The sequence below is a fragment of the Hydra viridissima genome, unplaced genomic scaffold, assembly GCF_058129835.1.
Source record: "Hydra viridissima isolate aposymbiotic clone 2 unplaced genomic scaffold, HvirCarnegie_v1 scaffold_5, whole genome shotgun sequence".
In the NCBI taxonomy this organism is placed as follows: Eukaryota; Metazoa; Cnidaria; class Hydrozoa; order Anthoathecata; family Hydridae; genus Hydra; species Hydra viridissima.
The window spans coordinates 8624220-8638069 of NW_028324304.1; the positions used below are offsets into that span (position 1 = coordinate 8624220).

General features: G+C 27.9%; 2 protein-coding genes across 5 annotated transcripts; one reads left to right on the forward strand and one right to left on the reverse strand.

Moving 5' to 3' along the window:
* Window positions 1–1709: 1709 nt before the first annotated feature.
* LOC145189083 (uncharacterized) lies at window positions 1710–2877 on the forward strand. Its single transcript, XM_080065654.2, has 2 exons — window positions 1710–1883; window positions 2232–2877. Exons 1-2 carry the CDS (start codon window positions 1775–1777, stop codon window positions 2600–2602), a joined length of 480 nt encoding a protein of 159 aa, XP_079921780.2. The 5' UTR covers window positions 1710–1774; the 3' UTR covers window positions 2603–2877.
* A 1079-nt stretch (window positions 2878–3956) lies between these two features.
* On the reverse strand, window positions 3957–13187 carry LOC145188988 (uncharacterized). 4 transcript variants are annotated; one of them, XM_090088230.1, is made up of 12 exons: window positions 13110–13187; window positions 12568–12630; window positions 12144–12212; window positions 11857–11933; window positions 7963–8010; window positions 7743–7789; window positions 7203–7313; window positions 6550–6630; window positions 6244–6382; window positions 5949–6031; window positions 4511–4607; window positions 3957–4196 (listed from the first exon to the last, which is right to left on the reverse strand). In XM_090088230.1, the coding sequence occupies exons 7-12, from the start codon at window positions 7310–7312 to the stop codon at window positions 4029–4031; spliced, it is 678 nt and encodes a 225-aa protein (XP_089944356.1). In that variant the 5' UTR covers window position 7313; window positions 7743–7789; window positions 7963–8010; window positions 11857–11933; window positions 12144–12212; window positions 12568–12630; window positions 13110–13187; the 3' UTR covers window positions 3957–4028. The 4 variants fall into 4 exon arrangements, 3 of the variants coding, with proteins under 3 accessions (XP_089944356.1, XP_089944358.1, XP_089944355.1); XM_090088232.1 differs by having other exon boundaries at window positions 13090–13156; XR_016452756.1 differs by lacking the exon at window positions 13110–13187 and having other exon boundaries at window positions 6550–6589; window positions 12568–12946.
* Window positions 13188–13850: the final 663 nt, after the last annotated feature.

The window sequence follows — 13850 nt, forward strand, 5'->3', positions numbered from 1 at the left end:
ATAGATGAAATAAAATCTTGTAAGAAAATTATTTTTGTTTGGTTAAGGCTTTCAAAGTATTTCAAGAAATATAGCCTCAAGTAACATTTTGTCCTTTTTTTTACTCGGAACAGTTCAGTTGCGGTTTTTTCTTGCGTATGCACCACACTAAGAGAAACGTTCAAGTTTTAATCAAAATAAGGAATCTGCTTTTAAAAAAAATCTTGTTAAATTTAGAGAAGTGTAACTTCTAAATTTAAAAATAAAAACCAGGTTGCCGCTGGTAAACCTGGGTTTAGCGTTCAATATTTGATTTTCTGCTGACATAGTTAGAGGTGATCAAATGATTTGAACTATTGTCATTATTTCATCCATTTAATAGAGCGTATTATCGTAAACACGCCATGTTTATTATATTTTGAGTTTATGAATTTTTGTCCCGAGATAAAAAAAAAAAAAAAGATGAAATAATTTTAACAGTTTATTTTATATAAGTTAAAATAAAAAAAAAACAGATCTCATTTTACTTTTTCTTGAGCACGCCACTGAACGCTCAAAAGGGTCAATAGATTTATTGTTCGCTTTTTAAACAAAATCTCGCGTATTTTTCTATTCACCATCTTTATAATAACACCTATTTGTAAATGCGTATCTACTTCTAGCACGATTTTATCAGACTATCAAAATCCATAAGTCGATTTAAATAAGTCATAAAAACATTCATCGATCGTTGCTAAAGAATTCTATTAATCAAGCAATATCTTTACATTGTGCTCTTTCAAAATATGGCGTCGCCTCTGCAGAGAATATGAAATTGATGTAATTTATGTATAGAACAAAAGTATTAAATCTGAAGAATCATTTCAACACTTAAATGAATTTATAAAAATAAAATTTTTATTACGTGCACAAAATAAAAAGCCATAAATCGATAAAATGCAAGACCTCGCAAACGTTGTAAATAATTAACAACTCGTGTATATTTAAAAAATACAGATTCTCTGGACGCGTCATTTAGTACATGACGTCTATTATCCTTCTGCAAAATTTCAGTTGTAAATACTTTATTTTAAATTGGCAAAAAAAAAAAAAAAAAGATTTTATAATCATTTAAATTAAGCTTGATAGTCTTTTTTCTAGAAACGACCCGCTTTTTCTAGAAAGTACGGCTCTTTCATCAGCATTTTTTATCTACCTTGTTTTAAAAAAAATTGATAATCAAATATAGAATCTCTCGGGTATATGTCATCATTCTTTTATTTTTTTTAAATAAAGTTTCATCATATTATGGAAATTTCATGGAAAGTTAAACAAAGACACGTAAATTTTGTTAACGAGGTAAAAACAAAACAGAGATTATAACAATAGCTGCAAGTTTACTAAAATTTGTTTTTTGAAAAATTAGGGGGTTATTGTAATAAAAAAGTTTCATTAATAAGTAGTTTTAAAAAAATCATTGCTTAAAAACTTCTTATAATTTTTATTAATTATGTAAAGTAAATAAATTATTTAAGTTTTAAAATTTAGCATTTTATTTAAGTGTAGAGTAAATTATAGTAAATGCGGTTCAACCAAAAATCCCCCCTAATTGTTTTTTTATAAAACTCAGGGAAAATCCCAATTAACGCCATAACATTTTTAAAGAATTTGATTGGTTATTAGAACAATTAGTTAGAACCCAGCTGATTATTCATTTTGCTCAAATAGCTCTCATCAAAACAAAGTTTTACTCTGCAATCGTTTCTTATAGCAAGGAGCTTGCCTATACAAACTTGCAATTCTCTAGGTTTTGAAAATGAACAGAGTATTTCTCATATCTGCTGTGGAAGGAGTTGAAGCAATCGAACAGGTTAATAACATATATCGGCACTTAAGCTACCGAGGAAATGATGTTACACTTTTTGGTAAGCACATTTGTTTGCCGAGGTTTCTTTTTTTTTATTTCTTTCGGACTGGAAATCTTCTGAAACTATTGTACAAAGGCTATTTCTTACTCTTTCCTTTCGTTTGGTATTATGGAAAAACAAACTCATCTAAACTAAAACAAATTTTTTCTTTTTAAAGATTTTTTATGTTGTTTACAAACTAGTAGATGTTAAATCGCAGTAGAGCTTATGACGTCATACACTGACGTTTATGTTTAAGAGTTTCAAAAATATATATATTTTTTTTGTAGTGATTCTTTTTGATTAACAACACAACGTGTTACTTTTACGTTTATTATATTTCTTAATTTGATTTTCTCTCTTCAGATATATCCCGCTTAAAGACAGATGATGCATTAGTGTTGCACCAACTCGACATCTTTAAGTTCCAAATAATAGATTCGGCTGATGCCATTATTCTTGTTACAGATGAATTTTGTGCTTCATTAACACAAATCGTACAATCGTTATTTACGACATCTTTGAAATCAAAACGCTCGAGTAACGTTTGGTATCACAATGGCGTTTGCTGTACGATACTGGGCGGTTCTGTCAAAAAGTCTCGGGTAGCAAAGCAGCTGTGGGAAGTTTTCTCTGACCAGCACGACCTAGATTTTACTGATCTTTTTCCTTACGGAAAAACTAAAACTTACAGTTTAGACTACACCAAAGAAACGGCACAGCCAACCGTAGTGTAGCGGCGCAACATTTCGACAGTACTGTAAATATGGGTGGTATTATGTATATAGCGCATGCGATATTATCAACCTCTTTCCATTTGTGTAGAGTTTTCTCATTTGAATTTGGAGATGAACGCTATAGACAAATCGGAGAGTGTCAAAGCTATCACTTCTTTATCGACTCTTGTTTATTTTAAAATGATTGAAGGAGCGCTGTGAAACTTTTGAAATTTCAGGTTTTGAAGTTTTCACAGCTCTGTCTTTTATTTTTAAAAGAGTTTTAAAAAAAAAAAGTTAATATCCGGTTTTCGGAGTGTTGATTTATATTTTTTTGTATATTTATAAATATATATATATATTAGCTATATTTTTTATAGTATAAATATTGAACTCTTATAGAGAATTGTGTTAAGAATTTGATTTTAAATTTTATATCAACGGCAGCAACGTCGTAAATTGCCGACGTTGTCGACGTTAGGTTTTTGTTTTTATGCGAAGATTTTTATTCGTTTCAATAAAATTTCTGTAATATAAAAATGAAAATGTAAAAAAAAAAAACTTTAAAATAATAAAAAAAAAAACAAGAATCATCTTATGTTTGTTATCGGTTTTATTCTTATAAAATCCCTCACTTTCATGCTGTTTTTTTTTGTTTTGTTTTGGGCGCGATGCTCAAGGTGTTAAGGCACCATTGGTTTAAAAAAGTTTTATTACTTGTAGACATGCGAATGCTGAAAATTTTTTTATAAGTCAGTAGGAAAAACGTGCAACTATAAGAGTCGCTCCTTTTTGTCCGTGAATATTGCAATCTAAAGTGGTACAATTCAACGTTTTAATTGTTTTGTGTAAGGTGTTTCGGAGGTTGAATAGTTGACGCAAATAAAATTTAGGAAACTGTTATTTGATTAACTTTTTTTGAATGGCCGGCAGAAAACGTGAGATAAGGACATTCAATCACTGGTTCAAATTTGCACATCGTTGGAAAAGATCGTAGAATTTTATTTAAAGACATGCCGACTTTTGAAGTCTTTCATTTAAAGGTGGTTATAGAAAGTAAATTAAAAATAAATCCACAAGTAAACATGTTGGTGATTTATAACTTCTATTTATGGAAATTACTTTCTGTTATCGCACTAGTTTCTTTTAAACAGCAAAGAAAATGACAGCGGCAAGTTTCCTTATATAGCAAAAAGAAAAAAAAAAAAAAAAAATTTTAATCAACTTAACTTCGGTTTGAAAATTAGTAAAAATATAAGTTTTAAATAAAGCTTTGGAATAAGCGTTAAGTAGCTATAATCCATTTCACAAATATCCGGTCCGGAGTTTATAATCTAAATGAGGAGGAAGAGGGGTGTGAAGACAAAACAACTTATTTTACGATTTTATATTATCATTAGTCGAACGAATACAAATCTGTTTTTTAGAAATGCCAGATATCCTAGGATTATATTTTTTTCGTGATTTTGTAATCCGACAAAATTTGTCTGATGATTTTAACTACGCTTTGATGTTTAGTTAACAACACTTGAGTTAGTGAGCCTTTAAGCTTTGTTGATTTGCTATTTTGGTATGCTGAATTTTTCGTATACATGTCACATGATTTTATCCATATCTATAACAAAGATTTAATGAATACTTTAATTTGTAATCAAAATATATTTGACTCTCCCCCCCCCCCCCTACTTCGAACACAATCTTGTGAATTTTAAGACTTAACATTTTTCGAAAATTTGACTTGCATGTCAAATTTTGGAAAAAAACGGACAGCTAAAAAAACGTCGCTTAACGATGCTAACAGTAATTGCAACAGATTATAAATATCGCTGTTAATATTGTTAAATAACATTAACAATATTAACAGCGATATTTATAATCAGTTGTTTAATTACGTTGTAGGAAAAAAAGACTTTCTTTTTAAACACTTACATCGTTTTTGTTGGTTGATATTGAATCGCTATATTTACTTGTCCAAATGTGTTGGATAGGCACCTTATGAGGAAATGGTCGCAGTTTGTGAAGCATTCTTTAAGCAAACATAAAAATTAGTAGAAGATCTGATATCAAGCAATTCTATATAAATTTAACTAAGTTACATATAAACTTTCTATATAAATTTAAGTAAGGATGTAAAGAGTAATCATTCGGTCGTTATTTATAAGATTTTCATTTGATCAAAGATTTTAGGATATTAGATATTCCCTAATTGTAGCACTTAAAGATAAACAGAAATAAGATCAGATGAAGTTCATTGAAGACCTGAGGAATCGTTCATCAAAAACTTATGCGAATACATTTTAACTTGTAATGATGATTTTTAGTAAGACCAATTAAATATTGTTAAATGGTCCCTTTTTAAAATTCTTTTAAAAGTATAATCCTACGACTTAATTCGAGATTATTTAATGTCATAATCTTATAGTGAGGGTTTAAACGGATGTTTACTACCAATTGTGACTGGCGATTGATACAGATTATATACAATAACACTGTTTATTAAGTGTTGCAAACAAATATTATGAGCAAGCATATTTAAAGCAAACAAATATTATCGACGAAAACTTTCGCCGTTGTTTATGTGACAGTAAAAAAATAATTCACTTGATATGATGAATGATGAATAGCTCATTGATTGGTGTAAAAAATTTTTATTAAATGTTTGCATAATACACGAGTATGTTCTGAACACAAATAAATCACATAGCTAATCATAACTAAATCCGTCGTCTTAAGCGTAAGCATAACGTCACAATCAGCGTTTACTTTCTTCCAAGATGGAACGGATAAAAGATAAAAGTTTGCTTGAACAGAAAAATGATTGGTAGAAAAATTATATGAACCGAACATTGACACGCAAAAGAAAACAAAACAACAACAACAAAAAAAAAACACTTTATAAATAGAATTCAAAAATTTTGTTCATAAACTTTGAAACATTTCTCTCATTATCCACAGTTTGATGAGCGTATGATAATTTGATTCCTTTTAAGGAAGTATTTTCTCTGATTTTTTACTTGTTCAGAGAAAGTACATCGCCATTGTTCCCAAGGACAAGATATAAGTATTGAAAATGCAATCGGAAAACAAATGAAGACCACACTGGAAAAACGATCAAGCTACACTTTTGCTTTTTTGGGGTTTTTGTCCCTGTTATATTCGCCTGCAGTTTAACTATATAATAATTGACTATATAACTAAAAACCGATCAAATTACACAGATATTTAGCTTAACAAATAAGTGAGCTATGGTTTTTTGAAGTTTAAAATCTAATTTACTCAAAACAATAAAAATGTAGCTTGATCGTTTTTCCAGTGTGGTCCTCAAATTGATAATATACTTTTCCATCTATAGAATCAAACATTTTACCTGGACTGTGATAGGCTTTCATTAAGGTAGAAGTGTTCCTCAACAACACTACTAACATGACCCGGTTTACACTGCAAATAATTCTAAACAAACAAGAATGACTAAAACAACAGAATGAGACAAAATGCATAAACATAAAGCACATGCCAAAACACACCAAATATTGCAGCAACAGCATAACTATAATATGAAGAATAAAATAAAGTGAACTAAATATATAGCAAAACACTAAAAGAATGCAATAGCATACACCAATACAACAAACACAGATGCTATGCATTTTGAGCATAAATACCTGTCTCTGGGCTACTCTTTCATCTATTGTCTTATAATTCATAGCATGAACAAATACACCTGTTTGCAGACCTATTCTTGATAAACCAAGAGCAGCGCTGAAGTGTTTCATCTGTAGACTCGGAAGTAATGAGTGAAACCTGTGCAGAAATAACTATTTCAATCAATAAGTATACAAAATACTGTAGTATTCATATTCAGTATGTAAGTTGAAATGATTCAATATATATGTTATAACAAGTATATTGCTTTACTTATAAGTATTATATGTATATATTTATACAAAAACAAACACACAAATGTTTACCAGTATTTATTCCAGGGGTTTTCTTCTCCAAGAAACAAACCTTCAAAAATAGGATTGATAAAAACTCCAGATGCAACTGATCTTTAATAAAAAAAAAAAAAAAGCTATTTTAGCTGCAAACTTTAAAATCATAAATCATCTTCGTTTGTTTAATTTCTACCATTTTTATTGATTTATCTCAACTTTGTTATTGTATCTAACCTCTCTTTGTTACTTTCTACCTCTTATACTTCTACTTTCGTATTGCTTTGGCAGAAAAAGCTGCACCTTTTCCTCACAATTTTTATTTATCTTAATTGATTTCTATAGAGAAGTATGATCATTTCTGTAGAGAGATGTTGTGATTTCTATAGAGAAATAATTTCTATGGAAAAATGATTTTTAATTTTCATTTATAAACTGTTAATCTATTTAAGTTGGTGAATAATTTGAAATTTAAAAATTCATCACAATTTAGTTTGCTCAAAACTATTTTAATTTGTAAAAGAAATCTTTAAATGTAATAAGATAAAGTATGATCATAACTAATTTGTATTTTATAAAGTCACTCCTAAACTCAAATGTTTGAACTATTACCATTTATATGCTGGCAATTATCTCATTTGGGTGAACAGCAAAATTCTTTTGCAAAGTTCATTTAAAAAAGAACTTACTCAGGAAAAACTTGGGTGTAAAATTTTGCAATCGATGCTCCAATATCTGCACCTACCAGAACAAATGGCTTCTCTTCAGTATCAAATAATCGATGAAAGTCTTCTACCATTCTAAATGCAATTAATAAGGCATACTTTTTAAAAATATCACAATACCTAAAATTGTTTCTATATAAAATTATATCTTTATATATAAAGGAAAGAATTTATACTTTGATGAGTTGTTTAAATGTTTTAAATAAACTAGTACTCTGTTGTTCAACAACTCTGTTGTACAATAGTGCAGGATTTTAAACAAAAAATCTTAGATTCCTAAAGGCTATGACAATAACTAGTAATGCATACCAACTAATTTGATATTTGTATTACAACATTATATGCAAATTGATCAAGTTATCCCAATATTTAATGATAATTTCAAAAGGTGTTCACTTTATTAAACTTGGTTCAGTTTGGTGATAATTTTTTTTACTTGATTGTTGTTTGAATGTTTGTTCTTTTTTTAAATGATCAATAAAATTAATAATGACGATAGTTTACCTTTCCACAGTGTATGGTTGTCCACCTTTCTTAGTTTCATTTCCTAACTAAATGATAGATTAAATGATAGATTAAATGATAGATTAAAAGGTGAGGAAAAAAAAGACCAATATAAAAAAGATTTTTTGAAGTTAAAAAAAAAAAAAGAAAAAAAAAAAAAATTCAGATAGAAATAAATTATTAAGAGATAAGAATGTTTAAAAAATAAAAACATTAATACCTTAGGTTTTTCACTGTACCCTAACCCTGCACGATCATAAATGCAAACCTAAAAAAAATATTGTAATAATGAAAATAACAAAAAATATTCAAAAACTGAATTTGTATTAAAAATGTTTAAATATTTAAAACCAAAAATGAAATTAAAAAATAGAGTTTAACAAGACAAGGTCTTTTTGATACATCAACATTTTCAAATAATGAAAAAAATAATGAGTTTTTATGGAAAGATGGTTCATTTGTTTGTGGTGAATTGTTTAAAACAATTGGATTTCCATTTGAATAAGAACTTTAAAATTGTTGCAATGTACTTTAAAAATATGGAAATAGGAAAAAAATTTTAAACTTAACTGAAAATGATTCAAAAAGTAACATTTTTAAGACAACAAACGCTTTTTATATTTAAAGTCTTTTAAAAAACAGTATAAATCTTTTCAGGAAATACTTAAGTGTTAACCAATAATTATCTTTTAAAAATGTTTTACAATGATGCTGAGTGGAAACCTATTTTTAGAATTAGGTGATTGTTAACATGTAATAGCTACAAAAATGTAAACGGTATAAATAAAGAAGAATTAGTATGATAAGATATAGTCAGTCAGATTGAGTTTGAAAAACAGTCAACAAGAAAATGCATCATTTAAATACTTAAAATATCTTACTCAGAGAAAATACAGATATTAAAATTAACTCCAGAGTCAGGGTCACACGCAAAGGGTGCAAAGATTTTATCACTAAAGGGTACAGACAACAAATACTAAAAAAACTGCTCTTTTTCATTTTAAATAAACTTTATGTACAATTAGTGATTGACAAAACAGAAATTTCAGTCGAAACAGAGAGTACTGAAATTTCAATTCAGTAAAATTGAAACCAAAATTTGAGTGAAACCGAGACAAGGTGAAACTTGAAAACTAAATCAATACCAAATAACATGAAATAACTATTTTACTTAGTTATTTCATGTTATTTTACAGAGTTATTTCATGTTATTTTACATAGTTATTTCATGTTATTTTACATAGTTATTTCATGATATTTTTTACATAGTTATTTCATGTTATTTTGATATTGATTTGGTTTTCTCACTAGAAAATCTAAACCAATACTAATCATTCAAAAAAAGAATTAAGAAGAGTTTATTGACCTTGTATCCAATAAAATCAAAAAACTTATAACCCGTTTGTTATTTTGCTAAAAGTCAAGTCAAATTGCTTCAAAGATTTTAAATAGTTATTAAATGAAAATGAGTGTTTAATCTGGGTGACTTTGTATAGAACTTCTAATTTGTTGTACAGAATGAAGTGCGAAATTATTACTGGAACAAAGCTATATTGTTATAAAATTCATCTTAGTGTTATAAACTTCATGCTATTATAAACTTCATACTATTGCTATATACTTAATCCTATTGTTACAAACTTTATCCTATTGTTATATACTATAAATCAAATGATGAACTGATATCTAAATCATTCTGTATCCTTTGTAATGACAATGAGAACAACATGCACTTTCTGATGGCAATGAGCCCAATATGTACTTTATGATGACAATAAGCATATTTACTTTGTATATTAAATACAAGAAACATATATGTAAGAATTATGCTCATTACTAATTACATTAAGGCAAACCTTCCACATGTTAATTACTTTTCTATGCTGCACAATATAAAAACATTAAAATCTTTATTATTATTATTTGCTATCACAAAGACTTTAAAATTGATGCTGAATAGGTATTTTGATACGAGCCATGGTAAGTCTCCTTGTGATGGCCTTGGAAGCAAGTCAAAAAATTATCTACATAAGTTTGTGTGAAAAGAATAGAACTGGACAGATTTGAATAGAGATGAGATATTTGAATTTTTAGAAATCAACATTACACAAAGTTCAATCAACATTAAAACCAAGATTTACAACAGCAAGAACCTTGACAGAAATAAGAATAACAACGAAAAAAACTTTTTTGTTCCCATTATCAAATGTACAAGTTTTTTTTAAAGAATAAGTCAGAAAACAGATGACCAGATATTTAACCTTGGGCAGCTACAAAACGAATTGGACAAATTTTTTAAAGTTTTTCTTGGCTCTCAAAGAAAACATTTATTGGTTCCATTAAATCATGTTTTATGCCCACTTGATCCACTATCTACAACAAATGGTCATATATACAAAATTCCTGAAACCGACAAATATTAATGAACAAAATAATCAAGATTTTTTAAAAAAATTCTTTGATGTGATATTGCAATTTTGACTGTCAAAAATGCCTTAAATTATTAATCTCAGTTTTTTTTCATTATACATACATTTATATTGTTCTACAGACAAATATATTCTTTAAGAATGATATTTGAACTCCGTGTGTGAAAGACTTTTTGAATTTCAGGTTGATACTTCATTCAGCTCATTCATTATTGTTATTTAATGCAATGGCCAATCCAAAAAAATACTATGTTGATATAATTTAGGAAAAAACGAAACATGAACATCTTGAGAAATGTAAAGAGTTTGTCACTCAAAATTTCAGGTTTTTAAAATTTTTTGAAGCCCTTTAACATATGTGAAAATTAGCAAAATTAAAAACATAAAAACGTAGGGTGAAATTTTTTTTTCTTTCTCTTACTGCTTAGAAATGAAATTTTTTCTTCTTTCAAACATGGTTTACTTCAAAATGGAGTTTACTTCAAAGTAGAAACTTCTAAATCATCATTCAATTAAACCCATTAGTTTTTCAAAAGTACCAAGCAAGTTTTTACGCAAGTTTATATAAGCGAATTTATATAAGCGTGTTTATGAATTTTCTGTTTTAAACAAATGGAAAATTCTATTTTGTTAAATATCAGAAAACTCTTCTGATATAGAAACTTATACAGGGTTGCCACCATTGTTAAAGAACAAAATTCCCTGATTTTCCCTAATTTTTTTGCTAAAATGTTGTTTTTTTCTCCCTGAATTTCCCTGATTTTTTGCTAAAATTTTGCTTTTTTCTCCCTGATTTTCCCTGATTTTTCAAACAAAGGATCACTTAAGCATTCTACTTTGAAATACGTTGCCATTTTAAATTTTAAAAATTTGTACTTATCTAAAAAAAAGAGCAAATGTAAACGCAATCTGATTAATTTTCTTTAAAAAAATTAAACATTAACCCTGGTATGCTGGAAAAGGAAAACTTTTATCAGATAACATTTCGAAACATTAAAGAAAAATTAAAAGTTCCCTGATTTTCCCTGATTTTTTCCAAAATCAACTATTTCCCTCTGATTTTCTCTGATTGTATCTAAATTTCCCTGAATTTCCCTGATTTGGTGGCAACCCAAATCAGGGAAATCAGGGAAATTATACTTTGTCATTACTATTTTTGCTTTACTTAAGGATCTTTTACAACTGATATATAACTTCTTTGTTTTCATATCACCAAAAAGAAACAGTTTAATACAACTTTGAAGTTTTTAGTTATAGCTAAAGAAGTAGATAAAATCTTCAATCAGGCTATATAAAAAACTATTATTTATAAACTATATTTTTCAAACTACAATTTATATTATTTTGTGTTGATTCCAATTTTCTTTTACATGCTTAGATCAATTCTATTGATCTCTTGATCTCTCTGGTCAAAGAATAGACTTGGTATTTAATGAACTGTTGATTTACAGAGGATATCACATAAAACAGCTTTGGGAAAAATTTATCTAAACATTTTTTTGAACAAAGTTGAAAAAATGTTCATTTTAAAAGATTTCATCGATTGTATTAAAAACTCTAACAAAAAAAACATTTCTCTTAGATATTTATTTTATTTCGACTTTTTACATATTTGCATTAAAATTAACAAAAATAAACTAAAGAAATGAATCTACATGATTAAAAAATGGTAAACATTAATATACCTTTGTTAACTTTGCAATTTCTGGATATATTAAACTCCATATATCTGATGATAGACCAATTGGAGCATCCAAGATAACTATTATAGAAAAAACAATTTCTTAAATTAATGCATTATTTTTTTCTTTTTAAAGTACAAAACTGTAATATATGTTCCAATTTTTATGTGACGGTCAAGCACCATAAAATACATTTTAGTGTATATTAGCTTAATTTGACTTTTATTTGCATTTTGTCTTTAAAAATAAAAGAAAGTTTCATAGAATAACATGTAACATTATGTTATCACCTGTTGGTATACCCTCCCCATAACAAGATTTAAACAACTTTTGTCCATGTCTTACATCAACTAGAATCCCTAAACAAAAAATTCAAACACACCAGCCACAGTTTTTTTGGACTAAATGGACTTTATAAAAGTAACATTAAGACAAACAAGTATCTTTGGATTTAAACTTATACGTGTAAATACATCTTTAAATTTACATATTTTTTTAGACTTCTATATCTAAGTGATAAAGCTTTGTATTGTTTACACATGGCTCATTTTCAAAGATTTAAAAGATTTTAAAAATATGCATAATGATACATCAAGACAACTTTGATTGTAAGTAGAATAAAAACTAAACAAAGTTAGGTGTATGCCATAATATAGAGTTTTAAACTTTTTTACTATATATTTTGTGTGATCAAATAAGATATTAAAAAATAACCTTCTGGCTTCAGCACTTTTTCTTCTTGAACTAATGCAGCAAAGTTTAAAAATGGAGGAACTGCTAAAAAAACAACGATGTATTTCAAGATGTTTGTAAGTTTATGCTTCCAAGAACTGCTTTTTTCTTTGTCTTTTATTTTTTTCAAAGACTGTTTCTCTGGACCTTTGTTTTGCTCAGGAAATATATTTCGTATGCCTTGCAAGAAAATTTCATTTTCACTTTCATCGTTCACTTTTTTCCTTATAACCATTGATAAATTTATTGTAAAATATATTAATTTTAGCAATGTACTTATCCAGTGTTCACTAATACTTTATTGTCTTAAGGAGAAAAAAAACTTTAGAAATCAATTCGAGCGCCATTGTAGGATAGAAGTTATATAAAACTCTAAGTTATAAAAAAATACAAGTAGTGAGCTTAGCAGTGGTTATTTTCAACACTCAACTATTGAATTACAATAGTACCGGATAGAGTAACGACTAAACAGAATAAAAAAACTTTTAGATGATTTTCTCTTACTGAATAAAATTGAGCATTACTTAGAGTTTTAGCTGAAAGGTTTTACAAAATGCAGCTACACAATGATCACCGTAGCACGTGTCTTTATTATGTTCACGTTAACCTTAATAGAAATTTCTCTAATTCGATTGCGCAACTAATTTCTCAGCTTGAAAAAGAGTTATTTTTCCTCAAATTTCTTGGGGTAACTATCAAAAACGGAATTAATACAGGCCCAAAGCACACCAAAAAATCTATAGGATTTTTCTCTCCATATTCAATTGAGAAAAAACTCTAAGGCTCTTAAAAAAACCAACATCGTTGTTATCCTCAGCATACTTTTTCCTAATCATCTCTTCTGAGGCATTTCCCTTGTTATTTGTTGATTTCCCTTGTTATTTGTTGATTTCCCTTGTTATTTTTTGATTTCTCTTTTGAAGTTTTGTGTATTGTAGTTCAATATTTGTTAGTTTTATGATTTATCTTTTTGCCGCTGAGCATTTTGTCGTGAAAACCGTGAAACGCGAACCCTAAACACGTGACACGCTTATCATTAATGCAACAATATCGACATGACATATCGAAAAAATATATATATATGAAATATACATATAAACATTAGGGCGGGTCATTTTTTTTTTTAGAGTTGCTAACCTGGCTATGGCCTAAAAAGTTGCTCTAGGTGCTAGTTATTGTAAAAAGGCCAAAAACATTTAAAACAACAGGTGTCTTGTACTTGCAACTTTACCGCAAAGATTTACCCTTTAAAGGCTTTTAGCTAA